The sequence below is a fragment of the Marmota marmota genome, unplaced genomic scaffold (genome assembly GCF_001458135.2).
Source record: "Marmota marmota marmota unplaced genomic scaffold, marMar, whole genome shotgun sequence".
In the NCBI taxonomy this organism is placed as follows: Eukaryota; Metazoa; Chordata; class Mammalia; order Rodentia; family Sciuridae; genus Marmota; species Marmota marmota.
In genome coordinates, this window is record NW_025999932.1 from 44,562,870 (window position 1) to 44,590,621 (window position 27,752).

General features: G+C 33.7%; 1 protein-coding gene across 1 annotated transcript in view; it reads left to right on the top strand.

Moving 5' to 3' along the window:
• Positions 1 to 27,752, top strand: part of Vwa8 (von Willebrand factor A domain containing 8) — a gene marked incomplete at its 5' end in the record, with an annotated part of 351,798 nt that overhangs the window by 206,059 nt on the left and 117,987 nt on the right. The window contains 5 exons of the mRNA XM_048800562.1: positions 3,044 to 3,119; positions 5,229 to 5,364; positions 7,951 to 8,070; positions 13,525 to 13,730; positions 14,838 to 14,989. Coding sequence (XP_048656519.1) covers positions 3,044 to 3,119; positions 5,229 to 5,364; positions 7,951 to 8,070; positions 13,525 to 13,730; positions 14,838 to 14,989 — 690 coding nt within the window. The remainder of the gene's footprint in view (positions 1 to 3,043; positions 3,120 to 5,228; positions 5,365 to 7,950; positions 8,071 to 13,524; positions 13,731 to 14,837; positions 14,990 to 27,752) is intronic.

Sequence of the window (27,752 nt, forward strand, 5' to 3'; positions counted from 1 at the left end):
TACCCACCCCTTCTCCATTGCTAGAATATTAACAGTGAATTTAAGTAAGTTAATTAAGCTCTATTCTTCATTAGTTCAAAACTCTAAAAATTAATATGTTAACAAAAGTCAGTATACAGGATGTCCAACAGTAAATTTATAAATATTAATGTACAGAAAATGGATGTTTGACTGTATATCATAACATTGTCCTAGAGATATTTAATCCATAACAAAAGTTGATAAATACCAATAAATTGTCACAACATATTTTCACTTTCCTTAACATTTCCTAGGGCTTTATTTTAGATATATTTTAATTTGATTTTTTAGGGACGATAAAAGAATAATTCTTTGGAATGGATTTTTGGTAAAGCGTATGAAGCAGTATATCATGGGGACAGGTGCTAAGTACCCTGAGGGCTGGTGTCATGAGGATAGCAGCTTGGAAGAAGGTTCAGGAATAGCAGTAGGCCAGATCCCAAGAGAATAAACAAAAGAAACCAATCACCATTTGTTCAAGTTAGAGGAAAAATTCTTTCAAGCTGGGTATAAACAAAGCAGGTAATCTGGAAATTGTAAATGTCAATAATTATATTGTCAACATACCAAAGTAGGTCCTGATAATTAAGGACTTTGACATGAAAAATACCCACTAGCCAGGTGTGGTGGGACATATATGTAATCCCAGTGCTCAGGACAGTGAGGCAGGAGGATCACCTGTTCAGAGCCAGCCTCAGCAATTTAGTGAGGCCCTAAGCAACTTAGTGAGACCGTGTCTCAAAATTTAAAAAGTAGAATGAAAAGGGCTGGAGATGTGGCTCAGTGGTTAAGTTCCCCTGAATTCAATCCCTGGTTTAAAAAAAAAATAGTTACCCACTACATTAGTAAGTCTAAAATTCAATTCAACTGGAGGACAGAATAGACATTAAACCATCTACTCTCAGTTCCATGGCTGATCAAACCCAAGTATACCTTCTGAACATTGCTGTGCTTTCTAATAGAGGTGAATTAGGACCCTCCTTTCCTCTAAGAGAGTCAACCTTAATATAACCCAGCATTTACTAGAGTGGGTTCCAGATTTTATGTTTCTTTTTAAAAAAAAATGTTTCATCATCCAATAAATTTGTATTCTTCACTATAAATCAAAATGTAAGGTTTCATTTTTTTACTTTTTATCATATTTTATTTTATTTGTTCAGCAAATATTTATTTAATTCCTTTCATAAGCCAGACATCTAGATACTGGGGACAGAAGTGGGATAATATAGATGTTCTATATTTTAGATTTTCTAGCCAGTGTAGAAAAATAAATCTTGAAATAAATAATTGCAATATAGTATATTAAGGATTGAGATAGGAGAGATCAAGGGTCAAAGGGAATACACAACAAGAGCACATACTCTGGTCTTCAAAGAGTCAGGGAAGAGACTTTGAAGAAGTATTGTTAATACTAAAAGCCCAAAGATCAAGTAGAAGTTGGGCCAGGAAATTTCAGTCACTTCAAGAGCCATAACAATAACAACCAATGACTAAAGCTGGCATGTTATTGTACTCCTGATGCCTTCCACATACTATGCCACAGACTTTCCAAGCATTCCTTCAGCAATTTTCCTGGGCAGATCTTATTACTTACCCAAGATCATATTACTAACAAGTAGCCAGAAGGAAAATTTACTGATTATTCTGACTCTAGAGTCCTCTTTCTGCTACCCCAACTGCCTCTCAAAGCAATTAACTAATTTCAATTGAATTTGTTTTGCTTTAAAAAAAAATTGAGTGCTATGTTAAATTTGCTTTGGTTTTGATTGATATGTGATATGACTTTAAAAAAAAATAGATACACATTTTACAATTTTCACAGATGGTAGTAAAATTTGGCATTTGGGTGTGAGTTTCACATGCATATTATAGCACCAAGTTTTGAAGTTCACATTCCAAGTGATGTCTTACACATACAATTTCAACTTCACATTTTATTTTAACTAAATGGTAGGGTCATTTGAAAAGACAACTTTGAACCATTCCAAAGAAAGTCATTACTCACATTTTAATAGTAGTTCTAATTCTCTGAGACTTAATCCAGCTGGCTGTAGTATTTTATTTTAAAAAAATACAGTATATATAAAAGGGGATGATATTAAATTGATCCCCTCAAGTCTTTGAACCTGCCTAACACCTACAGCTTCTGTGCATGTTTAACAAAAATATCCATAAGTAATACAGACTTTATATCTCATCAGGAAAGAGGCTTACAACACCAAGATAACTCACTATCAATACTTTTGAAGATTATCAATTAAAGGAGCATTTGATAAATGGGAAAAAGTGGTTTAAGAAAATAAATTGGATTACTGTAAACCCAGCAAAATGTTTAAAATCCAATGAAGTAATTCTTCAGTGTTCTTGGAAGTGGTGTGAGTCATGCTTTAGTACCTAGTGATGGCTGATTGGGCTGTATCATATAATTTGTAGACTTGCTTTATTTATTTGACCATGTCAACATGCCAATTATTATCAAACTTGCCCATCCTATTATTATAATTTTTTTCTGTGCTGGGAATGAACCCAAGTGTAGCTACATTTAAATTTTATTTTTAAATTTTGAGACAGGGTCTTGTGAAATTGCCCAGGCTGGCCTCCATCTTGTGATCCTCCTGCCTTGGCCTCTGGATTGCTGGGATTATAGCATGCGCTACTGCACCTGGCTGAGATTACTTCTAAGTAACATAAATATTATATATAATATAAAACATTTTTTGAAATTTCTCTATTTCATCCTCTTGAGGTAATTCTGAGATATGAAATGATCATAAAGGAGAAAAGAAAAAGAAGAACCTGATTAATCTATAAACATAGATTAATTCCCAAATCCTTGTAATTTATATTAATTTAACAACATACTGTTGCTGGATGAAATTTCACTTGTTATTTTTATTTTTATTCAGAAAAGCAGGATGGTGAAACAAAATTTTAAAAGAACTTCTTTTGTGTGGTATTTTATTTGTAATCAAACATGGGTTTATTTCCTTATTAACTATAAAACATGTTGGTTTCACCTTAGGGACACCACAGTACAAACGCTTACTCTTCAGCCTTCAGTTAAAGATGGACTGATTGTGTATGAAGACTCACCTTTGGTTAGTAATCCAATTATATGAATATTTTAAATATTTTAAATGATAGTAGAGAAATCTCCCATAGATTCTAATGTTTTTTAGACTAACTAGAATGCACTTGTTCAGGTGTTATTTTAGGGACAGATATTTAAATGTAAATTATTGGGAAATATCATTTCTAAAATTATGTTCTCTTTTCAGAGAGAAGGGGTGGGGAGAGAGAGAGACATAAATTTAGGGAATGACAAAAGTCCTTTACTGATTTCTCTTCTAAATTTTTTTTTAAGGTTGCTATTGTTTCCAAACATGTATAGTTTGAAATTAGGTAATATTTCTTTTTTTTTAATTTTTTATTGTTGGTTGTTCAAAACATTACAAATTTCTTGATATATCATATTTCACACTTTGATTCAAGTGGGTTATGAACTCCCATTTTTACCCCATATACAGATTGCAGAATTACATCAGTTACACATCCATTGATTTACATATTGCCATACTAGTGTCTGTTGTGTTCTGCTGCCTTTCCTATCTGAAATTAGGTAATATTTCTAGAAAAGTTTTTTTTTTTCTTTTGGTGGTTTATTCTAATAAAGTGGTTTTATCTAATCAAATATTAGTGTTTTAGGAAGCTGGGGGGATCCAGTCCTCAGCTTCCCATTTGAGACCCAGGGAAATCCCACCCTGCCAGGCATGTGACCCTGTGCAGCAAACTCCTGCACAACTGCAGCACCAATAAGCCATCATGGGACCTCTATGGTCCAGAACCAGAGATGTGAGTCTAGGATCTCCTGCCTGAAGTCAGTTGGGTTGGGCCCAACTTTCCTTTTATCTGTGCAGAGATGGGGTTGAGGATAAAAGCTCCATGTTTTCTTTTTCTACCCTAAAATTTACTTATAACTCTTAATGTTTTTTTTAATTTCTCATCAATTCTTTATAAAATATTTGTGGTAAAAGAAACCACCTATTTAATGATGTGTTATTTCCTTAAAATCATTCATCACAATTGTGCAGTCAGAAAAACTTATAGTTCATAATGTTATATTTCTTGCTATTTAAAAACAGTCTTTACATTTAAATTCATTGAGTATTTTCTCCTACTCCCCCTGGGGGAAAGAGTTTTAAGAGTTTTTAGCTTTTATCTTTATTTAATGATGTCACCATTCACACAGTCACTCAAGTCCTAGGACTCTTATTTTTTCTTTTCCCCTCTTACTATTCAAATGGTTGCCCAACCTATAGTTTCTACCTCTGCTAAACTCCTCAGATTAGTCAAACACTTTTTATTTCTGTTTTCTAATGCTGATGCCCAATCAGGTTCCCCAAAAAACTCTTTTTATACAAATTGTTACAGTAATCCCCTTTTAGTTTATTCTGCATGTGGCTGCCGGATTAAATATCCTAAAGTGTAGCTCCACAGTTTTTTTCCAACATGTGTGAACTCACAATATTAAATTATATCCCATTATTTAATGAGGGAAAGAATGTATTTATTGGTCTGGCAAACAAATTCCTTAGTAGTAGAAACCCAATCTATTCTTCTAGTGCCTTTTTTCTCTTTTCTTAGATTTGACTTCTATTTCATTTAACATAAACTACTCATATTCGCTCTTCAATAAATATGCTCCAGGAGTTTGACCATTGGTTTGCTTTTTTGTTTTGAATACCACATCTCCAGCACCATGCATTCGGATCTATTACAATATTAAAAATATTACACTCTTTTTAAAAGCTAGAATAAATGCAATATTCTGATACAATTGCTTATGGTGTCTCAACTCCTCTTAAATTCCATGGCACTTTGATTTCTCTATTTATTATACTTGTTGTTCATCTCCCCTATTCTAGGTATGAAATATTATTTGGTATCACTATCATAAGAATAATTCTAAACTGAAGGTAAATGAAAGGATTCCTGTGAAGTCAGCAAAATAGTGACTATGTGAAGATTCTGGTGGAGATACATAAATTTTGTTTTTAGCTGTGCTGCAGATTTTGAGTGTGTATGTTAGTGTGTAGCCATAACTTAATACTAGCTATTATAAATCCAAAGCACTAAGTAATGAAGCTTTAATAATGCTTACTTTTATTTATTTGTGTTTGTTTATGATAAGTTTTCTGTCTTTGAAGGTTAAAGCAATAAAGATGGGTCATGTTCTGGTTATAGATGAAGCAGACAAAGCCCCAACAAATGTCACCTGTATTTTGAAAACTCTAGTAGAAAATGGAGAAATGATTCTAGCAGATGGAAGACGCATTGTAGCAAGTGAGTATTAAAACTGCAATGTTTACTGTCATATCTGTAATTTTTGTATCTCTGGTATGGACTCAAGCAGTAGGCATAAGTTCAATATAAATTAAATTGTCCATGTTGATAATTATTTATAAAAAGTAACATTTAAGTCTAGCTTTATAAGTTTTACTTTTTTGTGGGAGAAGGTGCTGGGGATTGAACCCAAGGCCTATTGCATGCTAAGCACATATTCTACCACTGAGCTTATTCTGAGTCCCCAGTTTTATTTTTCATAGCCAGGAAGGCATTTTTGAAAATTTCTGTGGTAATATTAGGACAAATCAGTGTCATATTTTTCTACCCTGAGAATACTAGTATATACTTTATCAATTCATTTCTCCATTATTTGTGTGATTTATTTTCTTTATTATCTGGAATTTTAAGACTTATTTTATTATTAGCTCAATATAATTAGAAAATTTGCTAGACTTATACATGTACATATACACACACATAAAATACTTATTATGTATTTGTGTGTGTATTTATATGCACATATATATATACACATCTATACACACACACACACACACACACACACACACACATATATATATACACGCATTAGATACACACTCTTCTTTAGCAGGAAGTAGTTCTCCTCTATTTTGGATTGTCTTCTGCTTGTTCCTACTCATATACCCTTTTTGTTATTGTTAGGAAAAATGAAGAAGGATAAATCGTATCAGTTTATTTAACCTACAAAGAATATTAAGTTTGTTTAACACAATGTGAGAATATTTTCTAGCTTTTAATTTTAAATTTTTGCCTCCTGAAAAGACTAGCCATTGAAAATACATATCCAGTAGCCTAGTAACCAAACAAATTAGGATAACTAAAATCTGCAGTATTTGAAGATAGTGTAAAGAAGACCCCATTCAAAAGGTACAAGGTGACCATCACAGAAGTGTTCCTCCTGGACATTACCATTGTAAGGTTGCCATATTGAACCTCAGTTCAGACTAATAACAGCATTCTATTATTTTAATTTTACACTGAGTTTCATGAAAAAAATAAGAATTTGGTTAGTCTGAATATTCTCTCTTAACATCTTTTCAGACTCTGAGGATTGGAATTCTGCCGGCTCTTTTTAGAGGTATCTCAAGGACACGAAAATAGGAAGAAAGATTTTCTAAAACAAAATCATAGTTAAAGAGTGATTATTTCCTGGCAACCCTCTACATTTTCTGATATGTTTTTGAAGGATAACCGACAAGTAGATGGGGAAAATAATTTCCAAACTCAAGCATGATTGTTTGACTAGAATTTGTTATTATTGTTGTTTTGTTATATTTTGTTTGTTTTGCTTTTTTGGTGCTGGGCACTAGACTCAGAGCTTTATGTTAAGCATGGGTTTTTTCACTGAGGTACACCGCCAGCCATGTAGATGATATTTTAAATAAAGGCACCTGAAGCTCTTTTAATGGAACTTCATAAACCATCAATTCCAGTCCTGTCTTTTTTCATTTTCCTTGCTTTTAAAAAACATTCTCCATTTTTATTATCATATTTCTTTTATTGAATAATTAAACTTTGCCTATGGCTCCATACTCCTCTGGTTTTCTTTACTAAAATTAATCGGGATAAATGTTAAAAAACTATAGGTTGTATTAGCACATGCATATATGACACATTGAAAGATTATTGTTTGGTATCATAAATGATTGTAACTATAGGTTCTTACAGACTCATCTCAAAACTCCAGGTGTGTCATAACCATCATGTTTTAAAGGTGGACAGCCTAAGGCTAGGGTTTACATAAACCTAGATGGTAAATGGTTCTTCTTAAAATAACCATAATAAAGCTCTTACTAGCAGCTCAGACATTATCTGGAATGTGCACCAACCAGGAGATTGTAATATTTAGTTCCTTTAATGCCATAAACACGTGCATAATACAATTCCCTAATTGGAAACAAGTCAGCTGGGTTTTTAATTTTTTTTTTTTTAGTTGTAAATGGATGCAGTACCTTTATTTTAATTATTTATCTTTATGTGGTGCTGAGGGTCAGTTGAACCCAGTGCCTCACACATGCAAAACGGGAGCTCTTTCACTGAGCCACAATTCCAGCCCCACAAGTCAGCTTTTTACTAATGAATTGGCAGTTTTTGAGACCTCTATTTTATGTAGTTATGTTGTAGGGTGTGTGACCTAAACAGGAATAATATCTTAAGCTGCATATTCTAAGGCTTTGTGCAAAGGGATGCAGCTGATAAAAAGTAAAGATTGTGTGGATTTTAGCCTTGGGTATTCCTTGTAGCTCATTATAAATTTTTATTTTTTTAATTTGTTTCAAGAATAATGATATCTCAAGCCAGTATTGTAAGACAGTGTATGGATAGATTTGCTTTTTGATATATGTTGCACATTTACATAAATACGCAAGTTCTTGTAGAGTTTAGTATATTTATCAATATTCTGTTCTTGAGCAAACTTTTTCAAGCAAGTTTTTCTGCAATTCAGTTGTCACTATGACTACTTGTGTTAAAGTCATTAACTTGACATTCTTAAAAATTATTAAATATCAATAAAGAATAAATGGAAATTTTGTTTTTCAGATTCTGCCAACGTGGATGGACGAGAAAATGTTATAGTGATTCATCCTGATTTTAGGATGATTGTTCTAGCCAACAGACCTGGATTTCCTTTCTTAGGCAATGATTTCTTTGGCACCTTAGGTAAAAACAGTAATGCTGATAATAACAATCACATTAACAATAATATTAACAATAACAATGTTAATGACAGTGCCAGAATGGCTGTCACTGTTACTCTATGCTGTACCACAATAACTGCCCTGTGTGTCTTATATTCAAAGAGATTATTCTTCTCTAGTCAATTAGCTAATGACTGATAGAGGTGGGCTTCATATCTAAGTCAATCTGATTCCAGAGCCTTTTTTTCTTAATTATGTTAAACTATATGTCATTCAGGTCTTTTTGGAATGAAATAAGAAATGTTTTTAATGTCTGTTTTTGTTACATTTCCCTAACTATGAAAAGAGCTAAAACAACTCTGAGGAAACACATTCATACTGATCAGAGGCCCTGGAATAAACTTAATCATCATAACCTTGAGGAACTTTTCTTTTCTGTGGCATATATATATTTCTGGACTCTAATACTCAACATGAGGCAGGGTGATTCTCCTCATAGGATCTTTGGCCTAGTAATTCCACATTTAAGGAATTGACCTGATTTAAGTACAAGTATAGACAATACAGCATGTTTGTAATAGCAAGAAAAGAAACAAATCAAATACAATAAGTCATGAAAGTGGTACTCTATCTACTCTTTGAGGTTCTTTTCAGGGTAGAAGGGATATATATACACATATATGTTTTACTTGTGTAGAATTTCTCCTAACACAGAAAACTAGCAAGAAGGGAGGGTTGTTTGTCTTGAAATTCAGAAATGGACATGTAATTTGTTTATTTTACTATTTTTGTATTTTTTAACCATATATAGATATTTCTGTAAAAGCCGTTAACCATTCATGCATTACTGATACTCTTACAATGTAGCAATGTGAAAACACTAAAGTAAACTTGTAATTGTTTCTAGTGTGAAAGGTTTGAGGTTTTTTTATGTAGGTTCTTCATGGGTCACACACATCATATTAATTTTAATGTCTATAAGAACATTAATTCCCTATTCTGTCTTTGTCTTTCATCCTCCTCTGAAACCTGAAATCTGCTATGGCTCAGATGAAATTCCAGCCCTCCCTGCAGTCAATTCTTCCACTGAAGTCCTTTCGAGGAGTGTGTGTGTGTGTGTGTGTGTGTGTGTATTTCTCTCATACTGGGTCTAGAGGAAGTAAAGAGTCTTTGCTTCTTATTGCTATTTATGGGTTATTCTCTTTGTTTCTTCCTTAAAAGTTCCTAGCTTTACATCTTGTGTCGTCAGATTATATTATTACAACCCCTTGTTGCTGTCGTCTACCTCCTTGTCCTTTCTCCATGATTTTTTGTTCTTTGTTCACTGTCACTCTGTCTAACTCTAACTGCTCTGGGAGTGTTTGCAGTATAATGCATGTGGCTTTTCCAACTCTCTGGTTTCAGGGCTTCTTGGATGTTTTTATTCAAGTGATTTTATTCCATATTATACCTCAGCCACTCACTTCCATGGACATATCCTAGTTTTAATTACTGAAACTCTTCTATAATCTCAATTTTATAATTCTATTTATAAATTTTCCTTCGGTTTTTATTTCATCACTGCAAAACCTCCAGTATTTCCTGTTACTACTTCTACGTAAGTACCCCAAATCCAGCAACCCTTCATACCAATTAGAAAACATACACACATGGAGCTGAATATGGTTAGAAAAAGTAACCTCACTTTTCTTGACTAGGGACCTCAAGTGTCCCTTATTGCAATCACACTGTGCCTTCCTAGTTCTTTTACTTTTTCATGTTCTCTTCGGTAAGTAATTCAGATCTTTTCTCTCCTCACAGCTCTAACCCTGCTGGGTGAATTTTCTTGTTTGCTTTAAAATTGTACAATACTTCTGCAATCACTTGTGAGAAATTAAAACATAGAAGGAGAAGTCTTCTTCACTTTCCCACCAGTCCATACCACCAGTTACGTATGGACGACCCATACCTAACCAGGATTCAGTTTCTTGACTCGCTTTCCATAGGCCTATTATTTTTTCCTAGCTTCCTACTGTACTGAGAAAAAAATAAAAACAATAGAAGTTCACATCCATAGACTTGTGTCCCCTGAACATTCCATCCATAGTGTTGTGGTTTCCACCATTTCCAGGTAAACCATTCACACTTTCATCAAGAGCCAGTCCCTCCAGATGAGTACACGATTCCACTTTCTTAAGGATAGAGCTTGAAAAATTCTGCCTTTCCTCTCCCATATCAGCAGTTTCCTTTTTTGTTCAATTGTTCCCATCAGCAATCAACTTTGTTTCCTTTTAAGATATCTTCAATCTTAAAAAAGACCCTCTAATCCTCTTTTTTTGCTAGCTGCTGTTGGATTCTTCTACTATCTTTTTTAGCTACACTCCTCACAACAGTTTTTCACACTCAGAGAATTATCTATACTTGATAGCTGCATTTCTCCTTCACCAGTATCTCTTAAGTTCATTCTTATAAGATTTTTGTTCCCATCTCTCCACAGAAACATTCTTGTCTAGGTTATCAGGGACTTTCCCACTGTTAAATTTGGTGATCAGTTTGCAGTGCTCATCTTTTTTAATCTGTTAGCACTACTGAATAGAGTTGACACAGTTGGTCACCCTCTTTTCCTTAATGCACTTTCTTGAATTTGACTTCTAATTCTCCTCCAGCTGCTTTTTTGATTTCTTTCTACATTAATGACTATTCCTTCTCAGCCTCCTTGTTGCATGCTTGGTATAATGCTGCTAGTCCTCTTTTACCTAGCTATGCTCATTCCTTGGTAAAATCAGAACATGTTATGTTTTAAAACACCATTTATACTCTTGTTGTTGCCAAATTTTTATTTCCAGTTTAGACCTGTCTCCCACACTATACACTGATATCCAGCTGTCTATTCAATAGTTTCCATATCTTGGATCTAACATGTCCACAATGAATTTACTTTTCTTGATTTATAGTGTCTTTTTTCATCTCAACTAATAACTCCATTTTCTTTGGCCCAAAAATATTTTTTGACTTTTCTCTTTCCTCTTGATTTCTTACCATCTATCAGGAAATCTTATTGGCTCTATCCTCAAAATATATTCAGAATTATGTTATATTCATTATATTACATTACAGCTGTATCATATTATAATTATATTACACTCATCACTTCTATCGGTCACCATTTTGATCTGAGCCACCACAGCCTCTCATCTGAATTATTAGAAATAGTTCTTTAGTGGATCTCCCTGTTTCCACTGTTATCTTTTGTCTTGAACTGTGAAGATTTTACCCTACCTGCCTTTAACCTAACAAATTAGCTTGCCACCATTTTATGGCAGAAGATACTGGACTTCTGGGTCAGAGGAAAAGGAAGGATTATTACTCACAGCAAAAGCAGTAGTCAGAGAATTGGCATTTGTACTAGTTCCTCAAGGCCTAGGTCCCACAAGATAGCACAAAGAGGATCAAATGATTCCTGCTTTTGCATGAGATGCTTTGCGGGGGGGGGGGGAAGCTTAATGTTAGGTAATCCAAATGTTTTATCATGGACAATAAATATGCCTTATGTTGTTCCAGAGGGAAAGATATTTGCTTTACAAACATTCTTAAAAATATAGTCAATGGAGTCAGCGTCTTTGCTAATAAGATATTGCTACAATGCTATAGATCCCAATACCCTTCTGTAGTCTCTTCTCAACACAGCAGTCCATTCTTTTGTTAAAATTCCTCCCTGGATTTCCACTTTATTTTGACTATAAGTAGTCTTTATAACAGTTTATAATGTCCTGTGAGATATGTCTCCCATATCTTGTCTTTCTGACCTCCTGCCTTATCCTGTTCTGAACTGCTCTCCCTGTCGCTCATTCTGTTCCAGCCATTCTGTTCTCCTTCCTCTTCTTTTTACATGCTAGATATTTTTGCTTTAGGGTCTTTTATTAGCTGTACTCACTGCGTGGGATGCTCTTCCCCCAGGTATCTACATTTTCTTAGATGCTACCTTCTCAATGAGTTCTACCAGGTTGATTTTCACCACCATAACTACTTCTATTGTCCTATACTATGCCTTTCTTTTTCTTTGAAACATATACTTTCTAATAGTTATCATTGATCTCCCTTTGCTTGAATATAAACTTCACTAGTATAGGGAATTTTGATACATATGAAATACCTAAATATGTAAATACATATAAAGTACCTAGAGTTGTACTTGGCACATAGAAGATGTTTAATAATTATTTGATGAATGAATAAATATGGAGACAATTGTCTTTTTTAAATCAGTGTTAAATTTCATTTTCAGCAAAAACTGTTTTACATTTTATATTTGAAAACTTTGTGATAAAAGTAGAAGTTATCATGGCTTTCATTTATTTGAGTTACTTTTAAATACACACACACACATGCACATAGCCCTACCCCCACACACAATAACTTTATTCAGATGGTTTCTAAATCACAGTAAGATCTTACTGCTATCTGACTAGGTATCTTCTTTTTCTAAAATGAACCCCTTAAATGATTTAAGTTTATTTATTTTAATTTTCTTTATACCTGTTCTTTTAGATTATGGATCAGGGAATTTTATGACTCAGCATGAACAATTCATCCTTCTTTTGAGAATAAAGTGTATTTCTCTAATACATTCCTTCTTGTATAAGTAACAGATTAAATATTTTGCATTTAGAATTCCATTTCTTGGTTTTAATTTAGACAACATCTCTGCAGTTTTCTTTTCTAAAACTCTCCTCTAAGGTATATTCTAGCAATCTGCACACTATATAACTTGTTAGGGTAATAATGATACTAATTTTCCATTCTTTAGAATACATTAAAAAAAGCATTCACATAAGACAAATATATGTAATTTCTGAAGATCTTCAACATTTGTTAAAATTAAAAAGGCAGTCTTGGAACCACGTGAAAAATATACTCCTATTAATGGAAAAGGAACAAATCGCTAGAATTGTATTTGTTTGCATGTATGCATTTATTTTAAAATACTAAATCAGATCTGGAAAAATAAATGCGCTGAACTGCTACCAATGAGTGCCTTTTAGAGAGGGAGTGACATTGGCAGAGATATTGAGGAGACTTTACCTTTGTATTTCAGTATCTCTCAGGAAGCATTTTATTCAAGTATTATGTAAATTTTAAAAAATATTTATTTGTTAGTTGTAGTTGGGCACAATACTTTTATTTATTTATTTTTATATGGTGCTGAGGATTGAACCCAGGGCCTCGCACATGCGAGGCACACACACAGTCGCTGAGCCACAATCCCAGCCCCTATTATGTAATTTTTAATGGGAAAAAACTCATGCCAAATAAACTACCATCACCCAGTTTTCTTCCACTTCAGTCATTTCTTTCTTCTCTCTACAACCCTATTGTTGGATGGGCTTTTTGTACTTTGATGAGCAACCAATGGCTCTTCAAACAGCTATTGCATTTTCTCCAGTAGCATTATAGTGGATTAGTCACATGATAAATGTGAATCTTCTTTCTCCCTTAGGTGACATTTTTAGCTGCCATGCAGTTGACAACCCCAAACCCCACTCAGAACTTGAGATGCTCAAACAGTATGGACCAAACGTGCCTGAGCCCATCCTTCAGAAGCTTGTGGCTGCCTTTGGGGAGCTGAGGAATTTGGCTGACCAGGGCATTATTAGCTATCCTTATTCCACCAGGGAAGTAGTAAACATCGTCAAACACTTACAGGTATGGCACGCACCTGGAAATAGAGTTTTAGAAGAAGCCACTAATCTCTTTTTATTCAGACTACATAATTTATAATAAGCCTTTCAATTTCTATAAATAATCCAGTTACATAATACAGAGTGTCTGCAGTCTAAGTTGTGAATGTAGAAGACAAATGAACATTATCTGTTAGGCCTTTGAATTGGCTTTGGCAAAGTTCTATACCATGGTCATTACCAAGCAACTAGGAAATTTGTGGAGGAGGGTTCAGAGGAGGAAGGTGATGTAAGAGTGAGGCAGTGAGACAATGGGGAGAGATGTTAATTTGTTTGATTTACTCATTTCATAACATATATATATATATATATGTGTGTGTGTGTGTGTGTGTGTGTGTGTGTGTGTATATACACAAAAACACACACATATATCTATAGAAACATTACATTCTATCCCATAAATATATAAAGTTATCTGTGAATTAAAAGAATATATTTGGGAAGAACAAAAAGAAAAATAGAAAACATTATTCTACCTATAAAATCATAAGTCCAATTCAGTCAGTTTAGATCCCAGAACCTAAAGAAAATCAAAACACAAACAGAGCCATTACAGAACCCAAAGGAACCACCAGTGTACATTTAGCTGTAGTGGTACTTGTTTTCTTTCCCTCTACTGTTCCCTATTTTTCTATTCACTGTACTTTTTATATTCTTCCCTTATTTTCTTGTTCCTTTATTTTTTTCATTTATTAATAGATTAATTTTTCTAAATACTTTTGTGTTCATATTAACACTGCCTTAACTAATATTTTAAAATTGGTCATCTGGTACTCCTTTAAGGAGTGGGGGGTTCCGAAAGCAGGTATAGTCACTGAACACCTGGTTCTGAGTTCTCCCTGATGTTTAAGAGTGGGAACAGTTACTCCTGAAATTCTAGTATTTATTTAAAAAGAAGCAAACATTAAAGGATAAAAATGTATGTTTTCCAACTATCTCTGTATCTAACAGGCTAGTAAATTTCTGCTAAAGTTCATTTGTTCATTTTGTTCTATCAGTTTAATAAATCTTTATAATGGTGTATACTTTATCACATACATAATAAGGATTTTATTTTATTTTTTTAATACAGAAATTCCCCACTGAAGGTCTTTCCAGTGTGGTTCGGAATGTGTTTGACTTTGATTCCTACAACAAGGACATGAGGGAGATTTTGATTAACACTTTACACAAATATGGGATACCTATTGGAGCAAAACCTACCAATGTGCAGCTGGCAAAGGAGTAAGGCAAACTCACTGTTGATAAAATGTTCTTGAGCATTACTCTTCTGATTCTGAAATACTGATAATTTCTATTCTACTGAGTTGGTGTGGAAATCACTTTCCATGAATAAGCTTTGCAAATATATGTTGCTATTTACTGGCTGGTTTTCAGTTGAATAGCATTATTTATAGACTTGTAAATTGAGAATTTCAATTATAAATATCCCATGAGTAGATGTAATACAATCAAATAAAGGGAAATATTTGTTTCTTTAACAGTGTCTGTTCTTTTGTTGAATTACAATGGGTCTCATTATTTCATAATCCAGTGCAAAATTGTACAAATATGAAAACTACATTCTAATGTACATTCTGTTATGATGTTCTTATTTATATCACCATATAGGTTATGGTAGTTTTCTGAATTTATAATCACATTAACTCAGTTATTTATTTATTTTTTAAAATTTCAGCTTCATAGGTGAAAGAGATAGGCAGTGAGAACAAGCAAGTTCATTTCGTATGGGCCAGTTGCCTTCCTTTTATTTAGTAATCACAGGCTATGCTTAACCTTAGTTAAGATTCTTGCAAATATGTTGTTTACCAGAATGATGGTTGGTAGAGTTTGTTAGAAGTAACTCAGCCAGTGCAGGTTCACTGGAAAATAATTTTATCTTATTTTTTAAAAATATTCTTTAGTTGTTGATGGACCTTTATTTTATTTATTTATTTGTATGTGGTGCTGAGAATCAAACCCAGTGCCTCACACATGCCAGGCAAGCACTTTACCACTGAACCACAATCCCAGCCCTCTGGAAAATAATTTTAAATATGCATAGTTTATGGATAATGCATCTAATGCCAACTTTGTCATAAATATGATCATTTTTCATAAATTCATAAGATACAATAATTAATCAAAGTAAAATAATATTTAACAGTCTCATATAGAGGCAATATAAAGTTTGTTAAATACAAATTAGTGATTAGTTCAGTAATATATATTTTTCTAAGTGTATACATCATCCTTATTTATTTGTTCTTCGAAGTCATTGTAAAAACTTGTCATAATATACATATACACCATTAAAATAAATTTTTAAAGTATCAGAAATTTCTTAAAGAGAAACAAATATTTCCCTTTTGTGGTAAAAGTTACAACATAGAATTATGTTAAAAATTATACGTGTACTAGTTTGTATTATTGAGTGATTTTTTTTTTCAAGAATGATTGGGTATCAGTTACTTAGCATAAACTTTTCTGTACAATTCTATTTTACCTATTGATTAGCAGTCAGTATGCGCATTTTGAAACTAGGTGAGTAATTGAATAGGCATAAGTTATCTCCTATATTAGTAAGTTCAATATGCAAACTTCCACTACTACCCATGTTTATTACTTCCTTTTTATAAATTACATTTTCATTTGGAAATGGGGCAGTTTTATTAATATTAATAAATTTATATAATTAGAGTTATTTTCATGGAAAATAGGCTTATGATTAAAAGTTATTGGTAATATTTATTTAAATGTTAAAATAGTAGATCAATCATAAGAAAATTGTTGGCAATTTCAGTGTCTACAGATGACAGATTGATGGTTTAACTTATGATCATCCTAAGTTCTAAACTGAAAACTTCTTGTGATGGCATATTAATATTTGCCTTTGCAAGTTAATTACAATTCTAGTACTTACACATGAGTGGAAGCAAAAGTATACTGAGCCTGGAAGCAATATGGTCATACTCATCCTTAAGATGGGGTTGGAAACAACTATTTGTCCACCTACTGCATGTAGCTAAAAATAAACTTATAGCAGATGTGGAGGATGAGTGCATTTTTCCTTTGGAGTGGAGATAATGGTTGACTATAATTTGCGTAATCATTCAAAGCCTTGTTTTCCTCATCTGTAAACTACAGTGACTTCAGCAGTTCAAAAGTAGTGATGTTTTATTGCCCATTAGTGAATTCATAGGTTTCATAGCACTATTTCTATTAAATTATCAGCCTTGTACCTAAAGAAGGTAGCATGATAAAGTGAACAGCTTGGGAATCTAGCAGTCAACCTGCATACCTGGGCCAGAAATAGAGAAACAGTTAAAAAAGACAGAGTCCTGCCCTCAGAGAGCTCGAAGTTCCATCTTGGTCATTTGAATTTAGAGAAGTTACATCCTGGTAAAATGAGAGCTTTATATTATAGACCATATAATTTACTATCTAGATTAGGATATTTTTGAGAATGGAGGGGGAGAGCTATTGATGATAACTCTGAAAAGAGATGTGATGTAAGACTCTGTTCTAGTCCAGCCTGAATAAGTGTGTGGTTGTCCTCATTATAGAGCATTAGCAAAGTTCCTTCCTATTCTAACATTTTGCATTTTTTATGTAATCTTTTAAAAAAATTTTGTAGTTGTAGATGGAAAGAATGCTTTTATTTTATTTGTTTATTTTTATGTGGTGCTGAGGATGGAACCCAGTGCCTCACTCATGCTGGGTAAGTGCTCTGCCAGTGAGCTACAGTCCCAGCCCTTTAATGTATTTTTAATGTCTCTCAATTCTGCAAAAACAAGCCAAAAAATAAAGAAATAGTACAAGTTAGATGTCTCTAATCCAAAAATCCAAAATACTTCAAAATCTGAAACTTTTTGAGTGCCAAAATGATGCCACAAATGGAAAATTCCACAGGTATATTATAAGGTATACCTGAAACATACATGAATAATATTTAGATTTGGGTTCCATCCCCAAGATATCTCATTATGTAATTGCAAATATTCCAAAATCTAAGAAAAAAATTCAAAACCCCAAACAGTTTTGGTCCCAAGCATCCAGATAGAGGATCATCAGCCTTTACTAATACTTAACCTTTCTCCCCCTTGGGTACCACACTGTAGACAGTAATCACATAGACTTCTGAAGATTTAAAGTTGTCCCCATGCCGTCTAATATTCGACTTTGACTTTTCTCCACCTTTTGCTAAATGTTTTGTTCAACTAGACCTTTAGACTAAACTAGTTCTCCAAGGCTGGTTCTGCCTAGCTCTGCAGGTTGTTTGTTGTTTGGAGAGGATCCTCTTTAGATTTCATCTCCTAGGGAAGAAGGGTAAAATGACTCAACTACTATTACTATCCTTTTGCCCTGATAGACAAATTTTTATTGCAACCTGTTAATTTTATTTTCCTTTAATTTAACCATAGTCCTTATTGAATGGGAGCAAAAATTACTTTGAGTCTAGACCAAGATGGGCATAGTTACGCTTAAGATGAGAACAGAAAGATAATTTCGCCTCCTACTACATATAGCTAAAAAGAGACATAAAGCAAATGTTGTATCAGAAGGAAAATTTTTACACAAGAGAGAGATGACACTAAACCATTATTTGTATAGTCATACAGCTCCTTCTTCAGTTGAAATCAGAATATACTCTGACTGTTTAGAGCAGTAATATCATTTTAGTGCTCTTTGATGAAATTTCCAAAAGAGAGAGATTGTTACTTGCCTTTGTTCTCCTAAGTAGTATAGTGTTGTTACCTTTCTCTAGGTTTTTGCACACTTTTTAAAGGCCAATGTGATGAGACAAACTTAACTTGTCTTCTTTAAAATAAACTTTTCCCAAACCTGGCATTTTTAGACCAAGCTTTATTTGATGGTTCTTTTTACTTTGCTTTAGCCCACCATAATTAGCTCTTCTTCCTGATTTACAAATGTGTTTTCAGTTCTTAGTAGTAGAATCAGCATTGGCTGATTACCTAGCCTTCCACATAGAGTTTACCCATTTCCACTAGTATCTCCTGAGGTTGATTGTTTTGGTTTTGGTCCCTTTGTAAGTTTCCAGTACACAAGAAAGCATGTCAAGGAGATGATAAACATAACCAAATAAGGAGGTACACTGTTAGAAATTATTTTTAAATGTAAATATTATGCTTTACATGGGATTTGAATTTAAGTCTCTGTTTTTTAGTCTATAGAGCAGCAACTCATCAAGACAATCTGTGTTGTGTGTTGTGCGTACACACATCCACAAATCTGATTTTTTTTTCAGTACAATAAGCAGAGATAGGAGGGTTTGGGTTAAAATATGAATTCTTGAGTTTTAAACTTCATTGTTGGATATACACCCACACATAAACATATATATGTTTACATACATGTAAACATTCAACCAAAAGCATATAGATTATCTACTCCAGGAGAATATAGATAACTATAGATAAACATATAAATTTCTAAGTAGAGTTTGCTTGTTTTGGCCTTACATGAGCTTTTATTTCTGAAGCTTCTTTTATTTGAGAGTAAACATACTGCTAGCATGTTAGCACTTCCAAATTAAAAAGTGTGTTTCACAGCAATTTGCAAACTGTCATTGCGGGAAAACATTTGTTTTAAAGGAAGAAAAATCCTGTTTTCTTTTTCTAAAATCCATTTTAAGTGACTTATCTATTTTATCTTAAATTTGTGTACCATTTTCTCCATAACCATTCTTAAAATGAGAATTGTCATCTTTTATGTCTACAATGGAATGTGGATATTCTACTTCTAAATAAAATTGTGTAACATTTATAATGTCATAATAATGCAATCATGGTAATGGAATAATAATAATGATGACAGAAACACAGGTAACTATGTGCCTAGCACATGTCCAGGTATTCTCTACACAAATCATATAATCCCTTCAATAACCTATGGTGTGTGTGTGTGTGTGTGTTTGTGTGTGTGTGGTATGGTGTGGTGTGTGTGTGTGTGTGTGTGTGTTTAGAATTGAATTTTGAAGTTGAGGAATTTGAGGTACAGAACAGTCACATATCTTGCCTATGGTTAGAAAGCAGGGGTACACCTTTGGTATTTGTATATTCAGAATTCTAAAGATAATATAAATAGATTGACATGATTATGGGCAATTTCTAAATCAAAGTTATTATTGGAGACTGGAAAGTATTGTTGTTGCATAAAAGAACCTTTGAATTTTAAGTAATCAAGTTGGAAATCATCATTGTTCCTGATATTATATGCTTATAATAGACAAATTCTTATTCTTTGGAGAATTACGACAGATTCAGATTTTTAGGTTTTAGGCATATTTCAAAATGAAAAATCAGCCACAAAACTGATGAATATAGACTTTAGACACAATAGTGATTATTTTAGAAGCCTATTCATTCCTATTTAAGTTTTCCTTTTTGTTATAATGGAGGATCTTGAAATAAAACACAAAGTAATTCATTCCAAAAAATGAGAAATCGAGAAACTTTGCAGGCCTACCATGTGTAAGACATGCACTAAACATCATTTCTTCCTGATTTGGAACATGCAAGCTATTAATGGATATTTTTCCCTCAAAGATTGTGATCATGTTAAAATGAATCAAACATACAAGAAAGTTCTCTCCACTGTCTGAAGTTATATTTTTGTGTTTTTCTCTCCCTGTCTTCCATGGGAGATACCCATCTGTATGTAAAATCTTTCTCTTTGCTCCAAATTCTTTGCTGTCAACTCTGTTGATTTCTTTTTCAATGCTGCTTAGTTTATTCTTAAACCACCTTTTCTTTGTCCTAGAGCACTGCCTATTTGTCACTGGAAAACTAGTTATGTTTTACTAATCATTTATTTGTATCAGTCAAGTAGTATTAAAATTTTGAAAAATTGAGAAGTTTTGTAAGCTTTATTTTTAAGACAAATTTACTGAATAAAGAATTATATCCCATTTATTTTTAAAGTAAAAATGAAATGAAAATTTCTCTAATTCTACCATCCAGAAATAACTGTTGACAGATCCTTCTGGACCTTTCCTTATGATTATGTGTGTTATTTCATGCACTGAGAAATATTTCTTTTCAATCATTTTTATTCTTCTGAGCCTTTCATCTTCATAGAAGACACATGTTCCTAAAAAGGGATTCTTTTTAAAACATTTCATTCTCAAGCTGCTTTCTTGAAAAGAAAGTTATCTAAATGAATGAGGTTTAATTATGTATAACACTTCTCTCACATTTCTACTTTTTTCTACCATTCCCCTCACTCCTTAGATTTTAAGCTTAAAACATTTATTCTAACCACAGTGGATAGATACATAAGGCATATGAGATACTCACATAGGAATAAAAATGTTAATATCAATGCTTTGTGTCTTTATGCATATGTTTAAATGTCATTATGCTTTTCAGACCTATAAAAATGCTCTCAGCAGATAGTCTGCACATCAAAAATGACTGTGATGTGTGACTACACTTTTAAAGTGTCCATAGCTGGTGAAAAGCCCTATTAGAGCCTGTAATTACTGCTCAGATGTCCTGTTGTTAGGCATTCTCTCGCTGCTATCATGCTTTATTTAAGATATTATAAAATCTCATTTTTCAGGAAAATAACTTTGAATTAATGAATTCCAAAACCACTTAGCCAATATTTTTATTAAATTTTTTTAATATGTTCTCAATTTAACATTTGAAAAACACAGTGGGGACAGAGCAGGAAACTTAGTGGTAGAGTTCTTGCTTAGCAAGTGTTATCCTGGGTTCTGTCTCTAGTATCACAAAACAAAGACAAAAATACAAAAAAGTTGTAGCTATAGTTGTCTTCTAGAGAGGTCCTAAAAAGAGCAAAGGAGCCTCTCTTCTTTCTCTAGTATTTTAATGTTCTAAAACATATAATCTTCTGTATTTTATTTTTTAAATGTCCATTGAGTCTTTGGGCACTGGAATTTCTCATTTTTGTTTGGTACTTTAATAAATTTAAAAATTTTAAACAAAGGTCTGTTGTGTTCTGAAATTGCTGTTTCTGGGGACCATCTTTGCCTCCCAGTATAGAAAAGCCTACAACAGACTATGATGCCTATTCTAAAAGTAGAACCTTGGCTCCTTTACCAATGGCAAATGAAAAATTAAATTAGCCCCAGGCATTTCTGTGATATTTCAACACAGTGTAATTAAGTCTGTGTGTTGGTAGGCATCAACATGAAAATAAAAATATCAAGTGAGAGTAGACAGCTTTATTTATTTATTTATTTATTTTGGTGCTGGGGATTGAACCCAGGGCTTTGTGAATGCTAAGCATGAGCCCTACCACTGAGTTACCCACCCTGCCCATTCCCCCCAAAATGTTTTAAAGCAGCAGAAATGAAAGTAGTTGGTATTTATCAAGTCCTTACTAAGTGCTTAAGCACTTTACAAATATCACAGATCCTTAATGTATATAACAATTCCACTTTTTATATTGGGTAATTTTTTCCGATTTTCATTTTTAACTATTAGGTATTAAGAGGTGTGTGTGTGTGTATGTTGTGTGTGTGTGTGTATGTGTGTGTGAATCTGTTACAGATTAAGGAAATGAGTCTCAGGAGATATTAAATAACTTAGCAGTTTATACAACTAATAAATAGTAGTATAGGGATTTAACCACAGATTTGTCTGGTTCCAAAGCTTATCGCCTTTATGTTTATTCCACTGTTTCCACAAGAAAAACAATACAATGTAAAACTGGCTGTCAAGATTTGAAAGATAATGTCTGTTTCTTAGCATTTGGGAACATTTATATTAAATATGATATACATACTACATTTTACATTAGTGGCTATGCCTATTGTTTTAATCAGTTTCCTTTGAGTTAAAACCATTTGTCACATTGATTCCAGAAGCAAATAAAAACATCCTTCGCATAAGATGTGAACAAATTATCACAAACCTTTTCTGCAATAAGGACTTTTTGGGGGGTTGGGCAAAAGTGGTAGCATTCACAAATTCTTCAAAATTAATAGAACAATGATTCTCTAAGTTTCTCCTACAAAGAATCCTTTATTAGTATTACCATCCTTGAATACATGATCATTAATATCATCAGCTTTAACTGATTAGTCATACATTGTTGTTCTTTTCCTGGGCCCCTGTGAGTCTAGGTCTTTGCAAGTTTGGAACCAGTAGCTCCTATGTTCATAGTTGAAATGGAGTATCCAGGAAAAACAGGGTGTGCCTTCTGTTACTTGAGCCCAAACAGATCTGGACAGAATTTGTGGGTAGGTATCTGCTGGAGATTCAAACCTGGAACACTGAATTGTCCTTTTTATTCTTCACACTCCTGTATTCTATGATTTACTGTCCTTAATTGAATAGGGAAGCTGAATAAATAGAAACTCTTCTCCTTTTTATCAGTAACCATTCATTACTTTCTCAGCCAATCTCAGCATATTTTAATAGGATTCCCAATGAAATTAGCTAAGAATATGTTTTCCTTTTATAAAAGCTATTTGTGTGCCATTGCAGTGTGTTACAGAATCGTATTTAGTATTTATCTTTCTTTTCAGAGAGTGCCAGGTGTGTGTATTTGCAGACTGAACAGCTTCATCTCTTTTGAAGTTGGTTTTGAAAGGATATCTGTCAAAAATTGATTTTCTGCTTTGAAGACTTATCCTGCATAGTTGGGCCATCAATAGCAACTGCTGCTTCTCTAACAGAGAACAACTATGGGGTCTTCAAAGTACCAGAAGCATCAAAAAGAATATCACTAGGCAGGACCTTTCTTTGGAGTAATTTCATTAGATTTCCATTTAAAAGTAGAAATGATTATCAATTTACTATTTAACAGTAGGAATGATTATCAATTTACTTTTTAATCCCATTAAAGTATAATGCTCTCAGCCTACAGTTTTCAGCCTCTTTTGTTTCCTCCAAATGATTATATGCTCTAATTTTCTTTTTTGTAGTGATAGTTTTTACAAGTAAGTTCATAATGTAGATCACAGAGTTCTACACGAAGATTTATTTTCATAAAAGAACTCTTATTTTCAAAAATAATAAGGTCTACATAATGACAACTCAGAACTTTTATAAGCAGAGGGCGGTATTGGGTTTTATATTTTCATACTCTGTCCTATATTATCTTGCTATATCATGAAGTAACTTCACAGCCATTTCATATGCTTCTACTTTCTTTATGAAAGTGTAAAAGAAAATTTAAAAATATACCCAATCTACATAGAAATTTTTAAGATGTATGAATCTTCTTTCTTATGCATCTTAAGCATTTTCACAGAATTATTCTTGACCCTTTAAATTTTTGTAAGTGAGGTTTTATAAGAGCCTGTCACCTGGCTAGATGGAAGTCCCCAGTCCTTGGCTATAGCTATCTCTTCCAAATATACCTGCAAGGCAGACTGTATCATTTGTTGAGTCTTCTAAGTGAAGGAAGTGGTAAGACATGTAGTCAGAATACAATGAGGAAGATTTGCCATGGTAAGTTTGCAACTTGCCACTCAGATGAGAAAACATGTAGGGTCAAAATGTTGGTAGTGCTAATGTAAGCAAGTATTCACTCATTAATAGATACTTCCTTAACACTAATGTGGCAAATACTAGATGGGGAGTAAGAATTATAGAAATGAATAAGACTTAATATGTGCTTTCCAGGAGGTCACAATTAATTTAAAAATCAGTCAAGTAGACAGACTTGTGTTATATTAGAGCTGTACAGATGGAACAAAGAGGCAGGGTTGCTGCCACTGCCCTTGACGAGAGGTAGTGAGGATGAGTATGCAGAGTCTTTCAGGGACTACTATGCATTTCCCAGACAAATAAAGAAGGGAGGACACTTCAAGGAGAGAAGGTTTATGAAAGCATGATGCATTTTGGAAAGTGCAAGTAGTCTGCTGACTAACACATAGGGTTAACTGAGGGCATGCTGGGTGGGGAGGCTAACTGGTATCCAAGAGCCAAAGGAGTCACAGGGTTACAAGCCTTAGAGTAGCATGGTCAGATTCATAATTAAGAAAGGGCCCTTTTGCCTTCTAAAGATAATAAATAAAAAGCTATGAACCTGAACATAGACCTGTTGGGAGGCAGTTTCAACAATCTGGGTGATGACAAATGAGGAGGGTATATGTTGTACCTGTGGCAATGGAATAAAGGCACGACAGTGAGAAAGAATTAGGTGGCAGAAGCAATGGATTCTAAAGGTCAGAGATTCAGATGAGTAAAATGTAAGCTTTACTTTCATTGGATCAACAATTTAATAAGGAAAACAACTAAAACTATAGATACAATGTCATATTTGAAGTGCTACATTCACAGTAGGGTTTTCATCCTAAGAGTCCTTCCTGTGGGAAATACAGGAAATTTTTCTCTAGGAAAATTTTTAACCACTGAGAAAGTTTTCAGTCTCAGTCATTCTTGTTGTGGGTGATTATAAAAAGAAAGAATATATGATTCGAAAACACTTAAGATGTGATTGATAAAGTAGATGGCAGAAAAGGAGAGGACATTTTTGCAGTACAACTTGAAGAAAGATGAAGGAAAGGAAATCCAGACCCCAGAACTGTAGTTTGGCAACTTCTGTAGGAGAAAAAAAAAGAAAAAAAAAACAGAGATGTGTAGAGAAAGTTAACAACATCTGCTTTGGCACAAAGTAATGCTGGGCAACAGCACTGAGACTGCACAGTGTCATTCTGGGGCTTGGGGAGTGTATTTGAAAAGTACCTGCCAAGAGCAGCAAATTTTCTCCAAATCTTTTCCATCTCATACATCCAAATTACTCTGTATTTCTGTGACCTCTGCAGGATCTAGGTGGCAGAGGTGCACAAGTCTTAAGTCATTAAGTGAAAGCCATAATATCTCAGTGTAGAACCAGGCACAGAAAGGGAAAACACATACTCATGTGCACATCATTTCCAGCAGAGCAAAATTAATTGGCCAGCAGCATGTGAGTTGTTGGGAAGTATGACTCTGAAGTTTCTAGCAAACAAGGGAAGATATTACTGGGAATTAATGGTTCCCATTACTACTAATTTAATACGTTTAAAGGGGCTTTGTCTTTTCTTTCTAATGTGCTGACTTCTTAATTTAGTAAATATAATAATGATTATGAAGGATTTCATAGGTTCACTTCTGGCTTGCTCTTCGTAAAATTGTATTTTCTCTCATGTCCTTAAATTTGAAAATTATAGATTCTATAGAACTCTATTCCTAGAGTTTCATGTGTGTAAATTTACATAGAAACCAGGAGAGCAGGGAGTTTGTATAAATAAATGTAGCAGGGTGATGCATTTGGATTGGATGTTTGGAGTGAGAAGGATCTCACCAAGGAGACCATAGCAGGAATTCTGTGCAGAAGGAATGACTTCAGGGATGCATGAAAATGCATGGCATGCTAAAGAAAAGCAATAAGCAGTTCAAGTAGGACTAAGGCATAGATTGGCTGGAGAATAAGAGGATGGTGTAAGAACCAAAACTGTAAGTATTTGTGAGAAATATTCTATGAAAATCTTCAGTGAACTCAGTTGGACAACCTGAAAATTTTTACCAGGTGTTAGACGTAAAATATTAGAAACAAGTGAGGCCTACTAAAATTGAAATAGTTCTGTTTCTTCTCAAAGATGGTAGTGATTGTCAAGTTTTTGAGTTGATGGAACTACCCTGAAGGGTTTCATTATTCCTGTGAAAATTAGTAATTCTTGTGGTACGGAAATGTTTTAGGAATTGTTGATAATAGGTATGTCAACAACTTCCAATTGCATAATGCCCCTAAAAAGATCCAAATCTTTTTCATGTGTTTTCCTTCGTACTCCAGAAATAGTTTTGGCAAAGGTTCAGAGAAGTCAGAAATTTGCCAGAACATGCTCTTTAAAACCCTGGCTCACCTCTTTATGGAAACGGTCTAAGACAAATCTCTTATATGTCATTCAGATGATGGGACTTGACTTTGCTGTCTATATGCATCAGGCTATGAATTTGTTTCTTTCTGCAACTTACTCAAGTATTATAATTTGATCTGAGTCATAATTTTGATATTCACCTTTTTTAGTTGAAATTTTTACTTCCAGATCTTTCTTATTACTTCCACAAGGGATTAAAAAATATCACAACATATAAATTAAAATACATCATTGTTTCAACAAGCATAAATTCATGAATGATACTGAAGATAAAAAGCAATGCTATTTATAGGCCTAAGTTCATTCTCCTCCCCGCTTAAAATCAAATCCAGATATCATTCTAGCTAAGACTTTAACAAAGTTAAGCAATGCAAGCGATGGGATCTTAAAACCATGGAAAAATACCATTATTGTTTCAATCAAGACAGATATAAAAACTGAACTCTGGTAGACTTGGATGACAGATTTCAGTTATAGAATATAAGGCCTTTTGCTAACTGGTTATTAATTTAGAAGTACCCCTGAATTAACGTTGAGTGTGTTTCAAATTCCAAAGCTTACTCATGCATCCAAGTATAATGCTTCTCCTTTCCCCTGCCCACTAACATACTGAAGGGGAGAAAGTTAGGAATGGTCAATTTTTTCCACAGTTCTTTGGGAGGGCTTAGTGAGAGAAAAATAAACAAGGGGCTATGGTTTACCTATGTTGGACAGCCTAAAGTCCATATTAAGAGTCTAGAGAAAGTATTTCATATGACCAAGGAACAGGATGGAGTCAGTTTGGTTGTGCAACTCCAGGACACCCTGCTTGTGTGTCTTTCAGTTATAGTTGTCATTGCCAGTAGCATCCTGTTATGTGGTTTCGGAATAGATTCTATATGGGGTACCTGAAGGTCCTTCCCATACTCTGCCAACCAAACAGCCAGTGCTATTTTTATATAGAGCCAGGCAGCCTGTAATTTCCATGACTGTTATTTAGAGTGAGTTGGCAAGTTTAAAGCAGACTTTATGCACATCCCTGGCATTGTCAGTAGGAACTGGAAGTTGAGCAGTTACTTTTTCTCAAATGGATGAAGGGGTGTCCCCCACCCTTTTCAGTATTTGAATGTTATTTCTGTAATATTATCAATGGATACATTAAGAGAG